This window comes from Rhinoraja longicauda, chromosome 13 (assembly GCF_053455715.1).
Source record: "Rhinoraja longicauda isolate Sanriku21f chromosome 13, sRhiLon1.1, whole genome shotgun sequence".
Taxonomy (NCBI): Eukaryota; Metazoa; Chordata; class Chondrichthyes; order Rajiformes; family Arhynchobatidae; genus Rhinoraja; species Rhinoraja longicauda.
The window spans coordinates 18,873,803-18,886,761 of record NC_135965.1 but is presented as its reverse complement, the minus strand read 5'-3'; the positions used below and the strand labels follow the sequence as shown (position 1 = coordinate 18,886,761).

The 12,959-nt window shown below is 43.4% G+C and overlaps 1 protein-coding gene across 3 annotated transcripts in view; it reads left to right on the top strand.

Annotated features, from left to right (window-relative positions):
* The window catches only part of LOC144599155 (glutamate-rich protein 6-like), a 39,107-nt gene extending 29,843 nt beyond the window's left edge, over positions 1 to 9,264 (top strand). For 2 of the 3 annotated variants that reach the window (XM_078409891.1, XM_078409890.1), the window contains exons 11-15: positions 522 to 661; positions 3,479 to 3,564; positions 4,083 to 4,238; positions 6,419 to 6,647; positions 8,533 to 9,264. In XM_078409891.1, coding sequence (XP_078266017.1) covers positions 522 to 661; positions 3,479 to 3,564; positions 4,083 to 4,238; positions 6,419 to 6,647; positions 8,533 to 8,778 — 857 coding nt within the window. In that variant the 3' untranslated portion in view covers positions 8,779 to 9,264. The remainder of the gene's footprint in view (positions 1 to 521; positions 662 to 3,478; positions 3,565 to 4,082; positions 4,239 to 6,418; positions 6,648 to 8,532) is intronic. The other variant, XM_078409892.1, reaches the window with a different exon arrangement.
* The last annotated feature ends 3,695 nt before the right edge of the window (positions 9,265 to 12,959 follow it).

The following is a 12,959-nucleotide window of genomic DNA, read 5'->3' as shown; positions in this document are numbered from 1 at the left end:
GCCTCGAGCATCTCCTTTAAACTTTCCCTTGGGAAAAAGGATCTGACCGTCTACCCTATCTATTCCTCTTATAATCGTCCATACTTCTCAGGTCTGCCCTCGTGCTCTCTAACTCCGGAGAAAGCAATCTAGGTTAGTCCAACCTCTCCATATAGCCATTTCCCTCTAGTCTAGGCAGCGTCCAGGTAAACCTTTTCTGCACCCTCTCAACAGCCTCCACTCCCTTTAATTCGGTTACCAGAACTGCACACAATACTCCAAATGCAGCCTAAAATCTTTCTTTGACTACCCGATTCTCGTGCTCAAAGCCCCAACTGACGATGGCAAGCATGCCAGCCACTCAATCTACGTGTGTTGCTACTTTCAGAGAGCTATGAGGCCATCTTAAAATTTCCCAACTCAACCAGCTGCGCCACTGTGTCGCCCACTGGTTGTCTGTTGAAAAGATGGTGCGTTTGAATTGTCTTTAAAAGTCGAATTTATTTTCTTTATTTCTCACCCTCTTCATCATCTTAAATCAGGGGCAAAAAAAAATACTACAATTGCCTTCCAGTTATCAACTTCAACAGATGTTGGACAACGAATAAAAACAACAGAGGACGAAGATGTGTGGGACGACATTTTCACAGAAGTAGTAGATGATACATTCAGTTGGCATAAGGTATGCATAGTAGTTTCATTCTCGTACTTAAGTGTTATTGTGCCTTTGTCTAGTAAGATTTTTACTGAACCTTATGCAAAATAAGAATTTCAGTTTATCTGGGTATTAGTAACAATAAAGTACCGTTGAACCATTAGATAGACACAAACGGAGTTTGTACGTTCTCCCCGTGACCTGCGTGGGTTTTCTCCGAGATCTTCGGTTTCCTCCCACACTCCAAAGACGTACAGATATGTAGGTTAATTGGCTGGGCAAAGGTAAAAATTGTCCCTAGTGGGTGTAGGATAGTGTTAGTGTGCGGGGGATCGCTGGGCAGCGCGGACGCGGTGGGCCGAAGGGCCTGTTTCTGCGCTGTATCTCTAAATCTAAAACTGCTGGAGTAACTTAGCCGGTCAGGCAGCATCTCCGGAGAAAACAGATAGGTGACGTTTCGGGTTGGTACCCTTCTTCAGTTTGAAGAAGGAACCCAACCCAAAACGTGAGTCTGAGGAAGGGTGCCGACCCGAAACGTCACCCATCCTTTCTCTCCAGAGATGCTGCCTGACCGGCTGAGTTACTCCAGCACTTTGTGTCCATCTTCGGTATAAACCAGTATCTGCAGTTCCTTTCTACACACCATTGAACATTGTTTTCTCAACTGGAGTAGATTCATGTTTCTTGAAACTAAGGGGTCGCATGGAGTTTGCATGAAAAGTATAACAACCTAATCTGTCTATGCCTGCACACATATGCCTTTATTGCACTGCTCTATGTTAGAATTCCAACTGCTCTGCTTGGAGGCACCTGCAAGAAATCACTGTAATGCATTTATGTAGAAGTTTACAGATGGTAAAGGATTCAATAATGCTAATACCAGTGCATTTCTAAAGCCTGAAACTCAGGGCAGCACAGTGGCGCAGCGGTAGAGTTGCTACCTTACAGCACCAGAGACCAGGGTTTGATCGCGAATATGTGTGCTGTCTATACGGAGCTTGTGTGTTCTTTCTGTGATGTGTATTTCCTCCGGGTGCTTCGGTTTCCTCCCACATTCCAAAGACGTGCGGGTTTGTAGGTTAATTGGCTTCTGTAAATTGTCTCTAGAGTGTAGGATAGAACTAGTGTACGGGAAATTGCTGGTCGGCGTGGACTCGATGGACCAAAGGGCCTGTTTCCATGCTGTATCGCTAAACTAAACCGAAAAAAGTTTGCAAGTTTTTTGCAATATGGTTCATGTGGCAGCAGATGAGATTAGTTTATCTTGACATTATGTTTGTGACAGTACCTTAAATGAACATGTGGGACAATAGGAAAGGCATCAAAAGGTATAGGATATAGAAAGAGAGTGGGAATAGTAAGATAGATTACCATTCTTTGTATTGAATTTATCAGCCTTGAGGAGCCGAATAATCTTCTCCTTCATCTATTTTCTGTTTTAGAATTACATAGCGTGGAAACAGGCTCTTCGGTCTGACACATCGATGCAAACAAGATGCCTGTATTCACCAGTGCTATTTACCTGTGTTTGGCCCACAAAACTTAAGCCTTCCCCGTCCATGAACCTGTCCAAAATTCTTTTAAATGTTGTGATTGCACTTAATTCTACCACCTGGTTTGGCAGCCTGTTTAATATACCCAGCACCCTTTGTGAAGAAAACCTCGCTCCTCGGGTCCCCTTTAAATCTTTCCTGGTCGGCAATGGTAAAGTTGCTGCCTTACAGTGCCAGGAATGGGACCCGGGTTCGATCCTGACTACGGGTGCTGTCTGTACGTTCTCCCTGTGACCGCGTGAGTTTTCTCCGTTTGCCCCGGTTTCCTCTCACACTCCAAAGATGTGCAGGAGCACTCTGGGGAAAACCCAAGCAGTCACAGGGAGAATGTACAAACTCCATACTGACAGCACCTGCACTCAGAATCAAATCTGGGTCTCTGGCGCTGTAAGGCAGCGACTCTACCGCTGTGGCACGGTGCCACCCCATAGGGCATTTAACTAGTCTTGGACACGATGTTTAATGACTACTTCACAGTTCAGTAAAATCTCAATGCAAATGGATGGCCAGTTTGCCAATGTCTGGTTTAAAGTCACGTAGCAGGAAGCTTCCATCACTGGGTTCAGTAATCTAGAGTTGATTTTTTTTGTTTGGAGAGACCACATTAAAACCATGTTCCACCAAATATGAAGTTGGCGATGCAACAAGAAATGTTTCCACCTCCGGCGGCCCCCCTGCCACCCCCTTGCTTCTGAGCACCCCCCTAGGTAATCCCACACCCCCTGGAGCACAGTAAAGCCATGGGAACCTCTGATCTAAACTGCAAAACACAGAGTGCTGGAGGAACTCAACGGGTCAGGCAGCATCTGTGGAAGGGATGGACAGTCGAAGTTTCGGCTCAGAATACTTCTTCAGACTTTGTATATTGTTCTCAGGCATAGTAGAACAGTACAGCACAGCACAAGAACAGGCCCTTCAGCCTACAATAGGCAGATTGGTCATAAATTGTAGAAATAAGGAACTGCAGATGCTGATTAATACACAAAAGGACACAATGAGCTGGCGTAATTTAGCAGGTCAGGCAGCATCTCTGGAGAACATGAATAATGACGTTTCATGTCGAGACCCTTCTTCAGATTCTCCTACTTTGGAAAATGTCGGTGACTAAGTCTGAGGTAGGGTCTCAACCTGAAAGGTCACCTATCCAGAGATGCTGCCTGGCCTGCTGAGTTACTCCAGCACTTTGTGTCCTTCTTTGGTCAAAATCGCTTTGATTCCCTTAATGTCGGATTGGGATAAAAAATATTGACTGAGAGCATTATCACTGTTTAATTGTTTAATCTTCCCAAAGGATCTTCCGCTCTCTTTCCTGGTGAAGAACTACAAGAACGGGAACACGTTTCTAACAACCTTCGCAGACGGAACAGCTCAGATATTGTATCCTTGTTGCTTGAAAGATACAGCGTGGAAACAGGCCCTTCGGCTCACTGAGTCCACTCCGACCTGTCTGTTCACACTAGACTTTAGACTTTTTAGGCTTTGGAGTTACAGCTTGGAAACAGGCCCTTCGGCCCACCGAGTTAACACCGACCAGCAATCACCCGGTACACTAACACTATCCTACACGCTAGGGACAATTTACAGTTTTTGACCAAAGCCAATTAACCAACAAACCTGTACGTCTTTGGAGTGTGAGAAGAAACTGGAGCACCTGGAGATAACCCACATAGTCACTGGGAGAACTTATACACTCTGTACAGACAGCACCCATGGTCAGGATCGAACCCGGGTCTCTGGCGCTTTAAGAGGGCAACTCTACTGCTACGCTACTGTGCTGCCCCTATGGGATAACAAGTTCAACGTTATCCCACTTGAAATTTCATTATAAGTGTGCACCAAAGGGTTCCTCGATGTGATGCATATAAACTTACCACACTTCCTTAACACCTTTTTCGTTATCCTTCTGGAAATCTGGCGATCATGATTTTTATTGACAAGGAAAAGAAAGTTACCTGCATTGTGCAGGAAGACAAAGATACCGAACCAGCTATCCGTGCCATCTTCACCTCATATGGAAGATGTACCTGCTATCATCCCAATGGCGTGGTCTGGTAGGTGACTTATCCTTTTATTCACAAAATGCTGGAGTAACTCAGCAGGTCAGGCAACATCTCGGGAGAGAAGGAATGGGTGACGTTTCGGGTCGAGACCCTTCTTCAGACTGAAGAAGGGTCTCTTATGCCAGGTCACTTATCCTTCTGATTTTGATTTTTTTTTTTCTTTCCCCAAAAATAAATTTTATTCAGAATAAAAAATATACACAAAACAAGAACTGTGCAAAAATTCTTGTGACATTCTCAGTGACTATACATACATCCATTAGTGTTGTATTTGGTAGTGTTCACAGAACTATCATCATACTCAGCAACCTTGCCACTCATGTTGTCCCGTGGGATGATATCCCTTCCCTTGTTTGAGGGGTGACCCCACCACACTCTGCTTCCCAATGTCACCCCAGACTGTGGTCCTCCCCCACTGAGCCTTGACATTGGCTGCGCAGAGCTTCAGTGCGTCCCTCAGCACGTAATCCTGCAGTCTGGAGCGGGCCAGTCGACAACATTCCCTGACGGACATCTTGCTCTGCTGGGAGATCGACATGTTTCGGGCAAACCAAAGAGCATCTTTCACCGAGTTGATGACCTTCCAGCAGCACTTGATGTCCATCTCCGAATGTGTCCCTGGGAACAGTCCATAAATCAGAGTCCTCTTAAATGAAGAACCGGCAAGTTCTGCTCCTTTTAAAATGGGCACCATCTATGACCAGATCTACCCGAGATCACCAAGCAACCTGTTAGATTTAAGGTGAGGGGGGATCGATTTAATAGGAACCTAAGGGGTAACTTATTTAGTCAAAGGGTTGTGGGTACATGGAACAAGCTGCCGGAGGAGATAGTTGAGCCAAGTACTATAACATTGAAGAGACATTTTTACAGGTACATACATGGAAAGGAAAGGTTTAGAGGGTTATGGGCCAAACATGCGCTGGTGGGACTAGTGTAGTAGGTAGGCATGGTCAGGTTGGGCGAGGACCTGTTCCCACACAGTATGACTATCTATTTTTCAACACCAACCGGATAAGAAAGATTGCAGCAAATATGGCGGGCAGGTTTGTAGGTTAATTGGCCTTTGTAATTTTCCCTAGTGTATCAGGAGTGGATGCGAAAGAGGGATGAGTAGGATAGTTTAGAGATACAGCATGGAAACAGGCCCTTCGGCCCACTGAGTCCACGCCAAGCATTGATCTCCCGTTCATACTAGTGGGCGGCACAGTGGTGCAACTGGTAGAGCTGCTGCCTCACAGGGTCAGAGATCCAGGTTCAATCTCAACCTCAGGGGCTGGCTGTGCGTTCTCACTGTGACTGCATCAGTTTCCTCCAGGTGCTTGTGTTTTCTCCAACATCCCAAAGACATGTTGGTTTGTAGGTTAATTGGCCCTTTGTAAATTGCCCATGTATTGGAAGTGAATGCAAAAGTGGGATAACATAGAACTAGTGTGATCCAATACTTTACGCTGTGTAACTCTAAAAGATTTATGTGTACACATGACTCCCGTTTCTTGAATAGGAGGCACTTGGGATATGTTCAATTTAGATGTGTTGGGATATGTTTTTTTTGTCTGTGAACTGGTCCGGCATCTCAGCTTGTTTTGGGAACAGCTCTGCCCAAGATCACAAGAAATTGCAGAGTTGTAGATGTAGCCCGATCCATTACACAGACCAGACTTCACACCATTGACTCCATCTACACTTCATGCTGCCGCAGAAAAACAGCCAACATAATCTTGTCCCACCTCAGTTGTTCTTCCTTCTCCCCACTCCCATCGGGTAAAAGATACATAAGCTTGAAAGCGCACCACCAGACTCGGAACGGCTTCTTCTCCTGTTTTCGGACTTCTGAACGGCAAGCGAGGGCACTGTCCTGATTCTCCAACAAACCTTGTTGCGGACATTATCTCTTGAACTGTTACGCTATAATGCTGAGAACAATATTCTGTACTCCGGCATATTTCTCTTCGCTCTATCCTTTGTATATGTGTTTGGCTTGATTGTATTCATGTATAGTATTATCCGAATTGATTGAATAGCAGATATAACAAAAGCTTTTTACTCTACCTCGGTATATATGCCAATAATAAACCTAATCCTAAGGAAGTCCGTACAATAAATATAAGATGACCCTTGCATGTGTGCCTCTCTGTGTCAGTCCTTGCTGGCTCTTGTCTTACGCACAGGGTAAACACTAACGGTTTCGGAGGGCATTTTGCAGATGAACATGGCACTCGACTGAGGCGATGGTTCTGGCGAGACTGCTCATTGCCACTGGTCTTCGCCCCCTTGAAACCAATTTTCATCTCACTGAACATAAACATCGGCGTCAGGATCATAGAACAACAGCGAATCCTTCTTACCTTTTTGGCAATGGGGAAGCAAGCAAAATTCAACCTGGGATCGATACTGAAGGTAAAATATTCACATGTTTAATGTTCATTCCCATCTTTATCATGTGCGGGCTCAATAGCTTTGTGATTATGTGACTGGATAATCCGAAAAGTCTGGGCTGATGAGTTTAGTTGAGTTTATTATTGTCCTATGTACTGAGGTACAGCAAAAAACCTTTTTGGTGCATGCTACCCAGTCAACTATAGATGATTACAATCAATTGATTACAATCATGATAATGTAGAGACATTAGTTCAAATCGACCAGAGGATCTGTGGAATTTAAATTCAGTTAATTAAATATATCTAGAATCAAAAAATTGTATTGGCAATTATATCCATGAAACTACAGTAAAACCCATGAATCCAGTGATGCCAAACTGACAAATTTTCTTAAGTATCAAGTCAAGTAACAAATCGAGTTTTTTGTATATAAAGAATTACGGTGAGGTGCAGAGTCTGAAGAAGGGCCTCGACCCGAAACATCATCCATTCCTCTTGCAGAGATGCTGCCTGAAACGCTGAGTTACACCAGCATTTTGTGTCTATCTGGACATGTCTAGAGGAAGGATTCCATTAAGCTGAAAAGAGTGCAGAGAGGATTTATGAAAATGCTGCCAGATTTACGAGATAGAGGGCCTGAGCTAGAGGGGACTGTTGGGCAGGCTAGGACTTTATTCTTTGGATTGCAGGAGGCTGTGGAGTAATCTTATAGAGGTATATAAAATCATGAGGGGAATAGATAGGGTGAATGCTGAGTCTCTTATCCAGGGTAGGGGAATCAAGAACCAGAGGACGTAGGTTTAAGGTTAGAGGGAAAAAGATTTAATAGGAATCTAAGGGAAAACAGTTTCACCCAGAGGGTGGTGGATGTATGGAATGAGCTGCCAGAGGAGGTAGTTGATGTAGGTACTATAACAGCATTTAAAACACATTTGGACATGTACATGGATAGGACAGTTTATAGGGATATGGACCAAACACTGGCAAATGAGACTGGCTCAAATGGGGCCCCTTGTCGGTGTAGACGAGTTGGGCTGTGGGGCCTATTTCCGTGCTGTATGACTCTACTCATTCTGCTTCTGATGGTTGCATCATTTGCAGGGAACCCAACACTGGTATCCACTGCATAATCTGATCTTGAGGAATGGAAAATCACAAGTTGACAGGTGTAAATCCCCAAGCCACTCTCGTTGTCAGCAACACTCTCCCCTGAGAGAACTCGATCAGCCTGTTCCCTGTGTGATTTTATTTTGAACTGTAAACATTGAAAGAATATTAATCCCCATCAAGGAGAGACTGGGCCTTTTCCAAACAAAGATGTACAGGTTTGGAGGTTAATTGGCTTTGGTAAAATTGTCCCTAGTGCATAGGATAGTGCTAATGTACGGGGTGATCGCTGGTCGGCATGGACTCAGTGGGCTGAAGGGTCTGTTTCCATGCTGTATCTCTAGAGTCTAAAATCTAAAATCAAAGACGATAGATATAAAGTGCTGGAGTAACTAAGCAGGTCATGCTGCCTGGCCCGTTGAGTTACTCTAGCACTTTGTGTCTGTCTTTGGTATAAACCAACATCTGCAGTTCTTTGTTTCTACATACGAAAACAAAATATTTCATTGCTGATACATATATATGACGAATAAAACTCTTGGTACGTCACTTCCTATTTAATTGCTGGTCATAGCTTCAAAAAAGAGAGAAGAAAGCTTGGGTTCAGTTTAAGTAGCCAAAGATTCAGAGGGAAGGTTAGACGGGACTTTTTCCTACATTGTTATAATCTGAAATGCACTATTTTATATGCCTTTAGAAATGGGCCGTAAATTACCGTAAATGGGCTTCTAAACCAGCATCTGCAGTTACTGGTCTCTACATCTTTCCTTTCCATAATTTTTATTTATTTTCCTCAGTTTAAAACATCATCCATGCAAACCATTACAAACTCTTGGGTAACAGACGATGACCGTTTCCTTCAGACCAGCTGGATAAAGGTTCAAACAATCATCAACAAGCTGTGTATTGCTCTCAACTTTCCAAGTAATGACCCAGAGAAAATTGGACTTCCACTCTACTTGGTGACCCAGCAACAGAAACTGTCCCGGCTCTACGCAGATATTAAGATGGAAGAAAGCATACACGAGGAAAATGTTGCCTGAATGATGGACGGTCGGTGAAAGGTTGCAATCAGCTGAGTATTTTGCATATGTGTGTGTATGTGTGTGTGTTTGGGGTGGGGTCTAAATTACATAAGCTCTTAAATTTCATTTGAACCAGAGTAGGCCCAAAATATGTTCAAACAGCTCTCTAGACATGGTCCTAAGTCTGGCTTGAGGAAGGCTTCTTTGTTAGTGGACTGAAGATTTTAGCATCAGATTACGAGGCATGTTCACAATGATCAAAAAACTTATTAGAATGGCTCTTTACCAATGTGAGGTATAAGTTTAACAGCAGTTTATAATCTACTAGATTCTAGGCTTTATTACCAACAAATGACAATTTATTATTCAATCTATTTTGGATCTGTATTTATCTATTTTAAATGTTTGTATGCCTTAAACATTATAACAATAAAGTCAAGCGTCTTTCTGAAGCTGATTATGACATTGATCTGTTTGTGGAATTCCATCTTCTGTGTATTAGTATTAACAGGGAAGATGTGAGAATGCAGAGAATTTGCCAGAGTACAGGAAAAAAATGCCAGTGGTTATTTATTAGTTTAGAGATACAGCTTGGAAACAGGCCCTTCCGTCCACCGAGTGCATGTCCACCATTGATCACCCATTGTTGGAGTCAGGCTGTAAGCGGGTATGAAGTGGTGATTGGGGAGGAATGGGTGGGGAAGGGTCCAGTCACTGCAGTCTGGAGTCAGGCTGTAAGTAGGTGTGAAGTGGTGATTGGGGAGGAGTGGGTGGGGTAGGGAGGAGATACCGGGGTATGTTTCTGTCTATTGAACCTGCAGTAGAAATCGTTCAGGTCATTGGTCAGCTGACGATTGTCCAAGGAGCAGGGGGGTTCCTCTTGCAGCTGGTGATTTCTTGCAAGCCTTTCCACACTGAAGAGTCATTACCTGAAAACTTGCTCCGAGATGGACATGAAGCCGAGGGTTACCAACTTCCTCACTCCCAAATAGGAGTCACCGGCCCGCTCCCCACATGACCTCACCCAGCCAGTGGCCACGTGCTCCCACTCCGGCAATGGTGGCCGCCCGGGCCGGGAGGCGGGTTACTATGCAACCTCTGTTAGACGAACACTCGGCCCCGCTCCCTGAACACACTCCGTTAACCTAGGTACAGCAGCGTCTGGACCTAGTGTCCAGGCCAACACCGCCCCCTGGGCCTAATACGGGACAAGGGTGGTCCCGTACGGGACAAACCAATTTAGCCCAAAATACAGGATGTCCCGGCTAATACATGACAGTTGGCAACCCTAATGAAGCCTGACGCACTAGTTACTCCAGCACTTTCTGTTTTGCTCAAGTAGACTTTGCTTGTTATTTTAACCGCTCATTATAAATAAATCTTTAATTTCGAATATTTATGCTTAACCACATTCTCTGTAAATAGGTCTAGAAAATTAGCCTGACCATAATAGGGTGGCTGTGTTATTTATTGCTGTTCAGCCAAGATGGACAAAGGTGATCTTTGAATGAGAGGCCTTGTTGATCTCGAGCCAGTGGAACAAAGTTCTGGGGTAAGCCGCATATCAATTGAACCATTTCCAAACAAGAAAAGATTAAAATGGCAAATGAAATAGTGCAGTTTACTTTGGAGATACAGTGTGAAAACGGGCCCTTCAGCCCACTGACCAACAATCACCCCATACACTTCTTATTGAGTCCACATCACAAGATTAGAAATTGTTCAGCCAGAGCTGAACACACTTCTCAGCATCTGCATACGATGGCGTCTTGTGCTTCTCGTGCATAGTGGTGGAAAGATTGGTGGAAACAGGGCCCTGACGTGAACGTTCTTTCATTGACCCCACCCCATACACTAACACTATCCTACACACTCGGGACAATTTACAAATCCTAATTAACCTCCAAACCTCTGGAGTGGAGAGGAAACCTGTAGAAAACCCACACGGTCGCAGAGAACGTATAAACTAAGTACAAACATCATCTATGGTGTGGATTGAACCCGGGTCTCTGGCACTGTAAGGCAGTAACTCTACTGCTGCACCATCATGCTACCCAGTTAAAGACATACTTGTCCAATCACACTTAAAATAGATTTAGAGGAATCATTATATGTTTGTTTATACTGTTTTTTTACCGTAACATGTTTAAATGTTGGCAGAAATCCTAACTCGTGAGTCTTTTACTCTCCGTACCAGCAATGTGCAACTCTACAACTTTCCAAAACAAATGTCAGTGAGTTAATTAACTTTCTTCCTTTATAAATGTCACCATTTTAGGATTAAATAGTTATGAAATTCGATTCAACAGATTTGTAGGAACCACTGACAAATATTTTTCATTAACATAGCCATGAACATTTGTGCAAACCTTGTTCATTTCTTAGTGTCCAGTGAACCAGTCTGCAGTATAAATAGCTGTCAGCTTATTTGTCATTCTAGGAGTCCAATCCAAGCAAATGAAACCACAATATTTAAAATAGCTTCATTTTCTCTGATCAGCAGCAACCCAGGCTTGTGTCTTTATTAAATTATATTAAATGCTTGAGATGGATAAACCAAAACAGGGCCAGGTGTAGGAACAAAGGAGCAGAATTAATTGGATAGCGCTAAAAATCTGTTGCGACTGTGTAAGTTTGTGCCTTTACATTCCTACGAGAGTTCCCAGTGCCTCAGGTTTAACTCAGTCTGATTTGGATAGACTAGGAAGGCCCCAGGGCTGGTTGCTAGTCTGTGCCGAATTAGATAGGAGTTTGCAGAAACTACAAACCTGCTAAACGGTTGAATCCAAAGTTTCTTCACCTAAAGAACATTCCATATTATGTCCAGGTTGGAATGTTAAGTCATAAGGATGGGATACAAGGCAGATCTGTAGTGACAGGGGTTTCAGACACAAGTAATAACAGGAATTATTCTTTTTTGACAATGTGAGAATGCTGGCAAGGCAGTCTTTGATATGTGTTTATATATATATAGACACAGCGTGGAAACAGACCCTTCGGCCCGAGTACATGCTTGGTCTTACTATTGTAAAGGCGATCACTATTTAGCCTTATGGTGGCCAGTATTTGCTTGTGTTATACAACTTATAATGACATTTAAAATTGGCTACGGCTGACAGTGGTTTTTGTTTAGTTGTCAAGCTAGTTTGCATGGTTTTAAAAAAAGTGCTCCACAGCCAACAATGGACCATTAAGGGCTCCACCTTTCCTGAGGTCACCTGTTTCCCGTCCTGATTTGTTCTGGCCTTCTCACCTCCAGTTTATTTCCCACAACTCGACTTTCAGTCTGAAGAAAGGTTCCGACCCAAAACGTGAGCTATTTTTTTTTCTCCATAGATGTTTCCCTGACCCGCTGAGATACTCCAGCAATTTGTGTCTGTCTTCGGTATAAACCAGCATCTGCAGTTCCTTTCTACACAAAAAAAAGTATTGCTACCTGCACTTGCAATGGAAATAAACCTAATGGACTGCCACCTGAAAGTCTTATTTGACTGGATGGGAAAGGCTAAATGTTCTGACTCATTGCCACTAGAAATCAGGCAATGATAAGCAGCTGGGCTTCAACACTGTCAAAACTGTTGAAACCTTCCTCCCAATATGTAGCAACAGCCTTTAAATAATTGTATAAAAATACAATCTTGTAAAAATACAATAAAAAAAACATCTTAAACCACTAGTTGTTTAATTTAGAGATACAGTGTGGTAACAGGCCCTTTGGCCCACTGAGTCCGTAACGACCAGTGATCACCTTGTACACTGACTGATACCTGCTGAGCTTCACTGTTTTGCAAATAAAAATACAAAACTTGCAATGCAGTGAGAAAATGGAACATCACCCAAATCGAGTAGATGCTGCAAACAGATATATTTGGAAAGATTTCGGCATGGTGGTTAATGGTGGAAAAAGAGCTAATTTAAGATTGCAAAAGATTTCTCTGTCAGCATTTAGAACTGTTTTCAACCTGCGGAAGTGGAAATTTAGTTTGTTAGATACAGCATGGAAACAGGCATTCCAACGACGTACAGGTTTGTAGTTTAATTGGGTTTGGTAAAAAAATTGTAAATTGTCCCTTGTGTGTAGGATAGTGCTAATGTACGGGTGATTGCTGGTCAGTGTCGGTGGGCCGACGGGCACCTATGCACCTATTTTTGTGCTGTAATCTCCAACGTCTAAAATTAGGAAAGGAGCAATGAAGTAG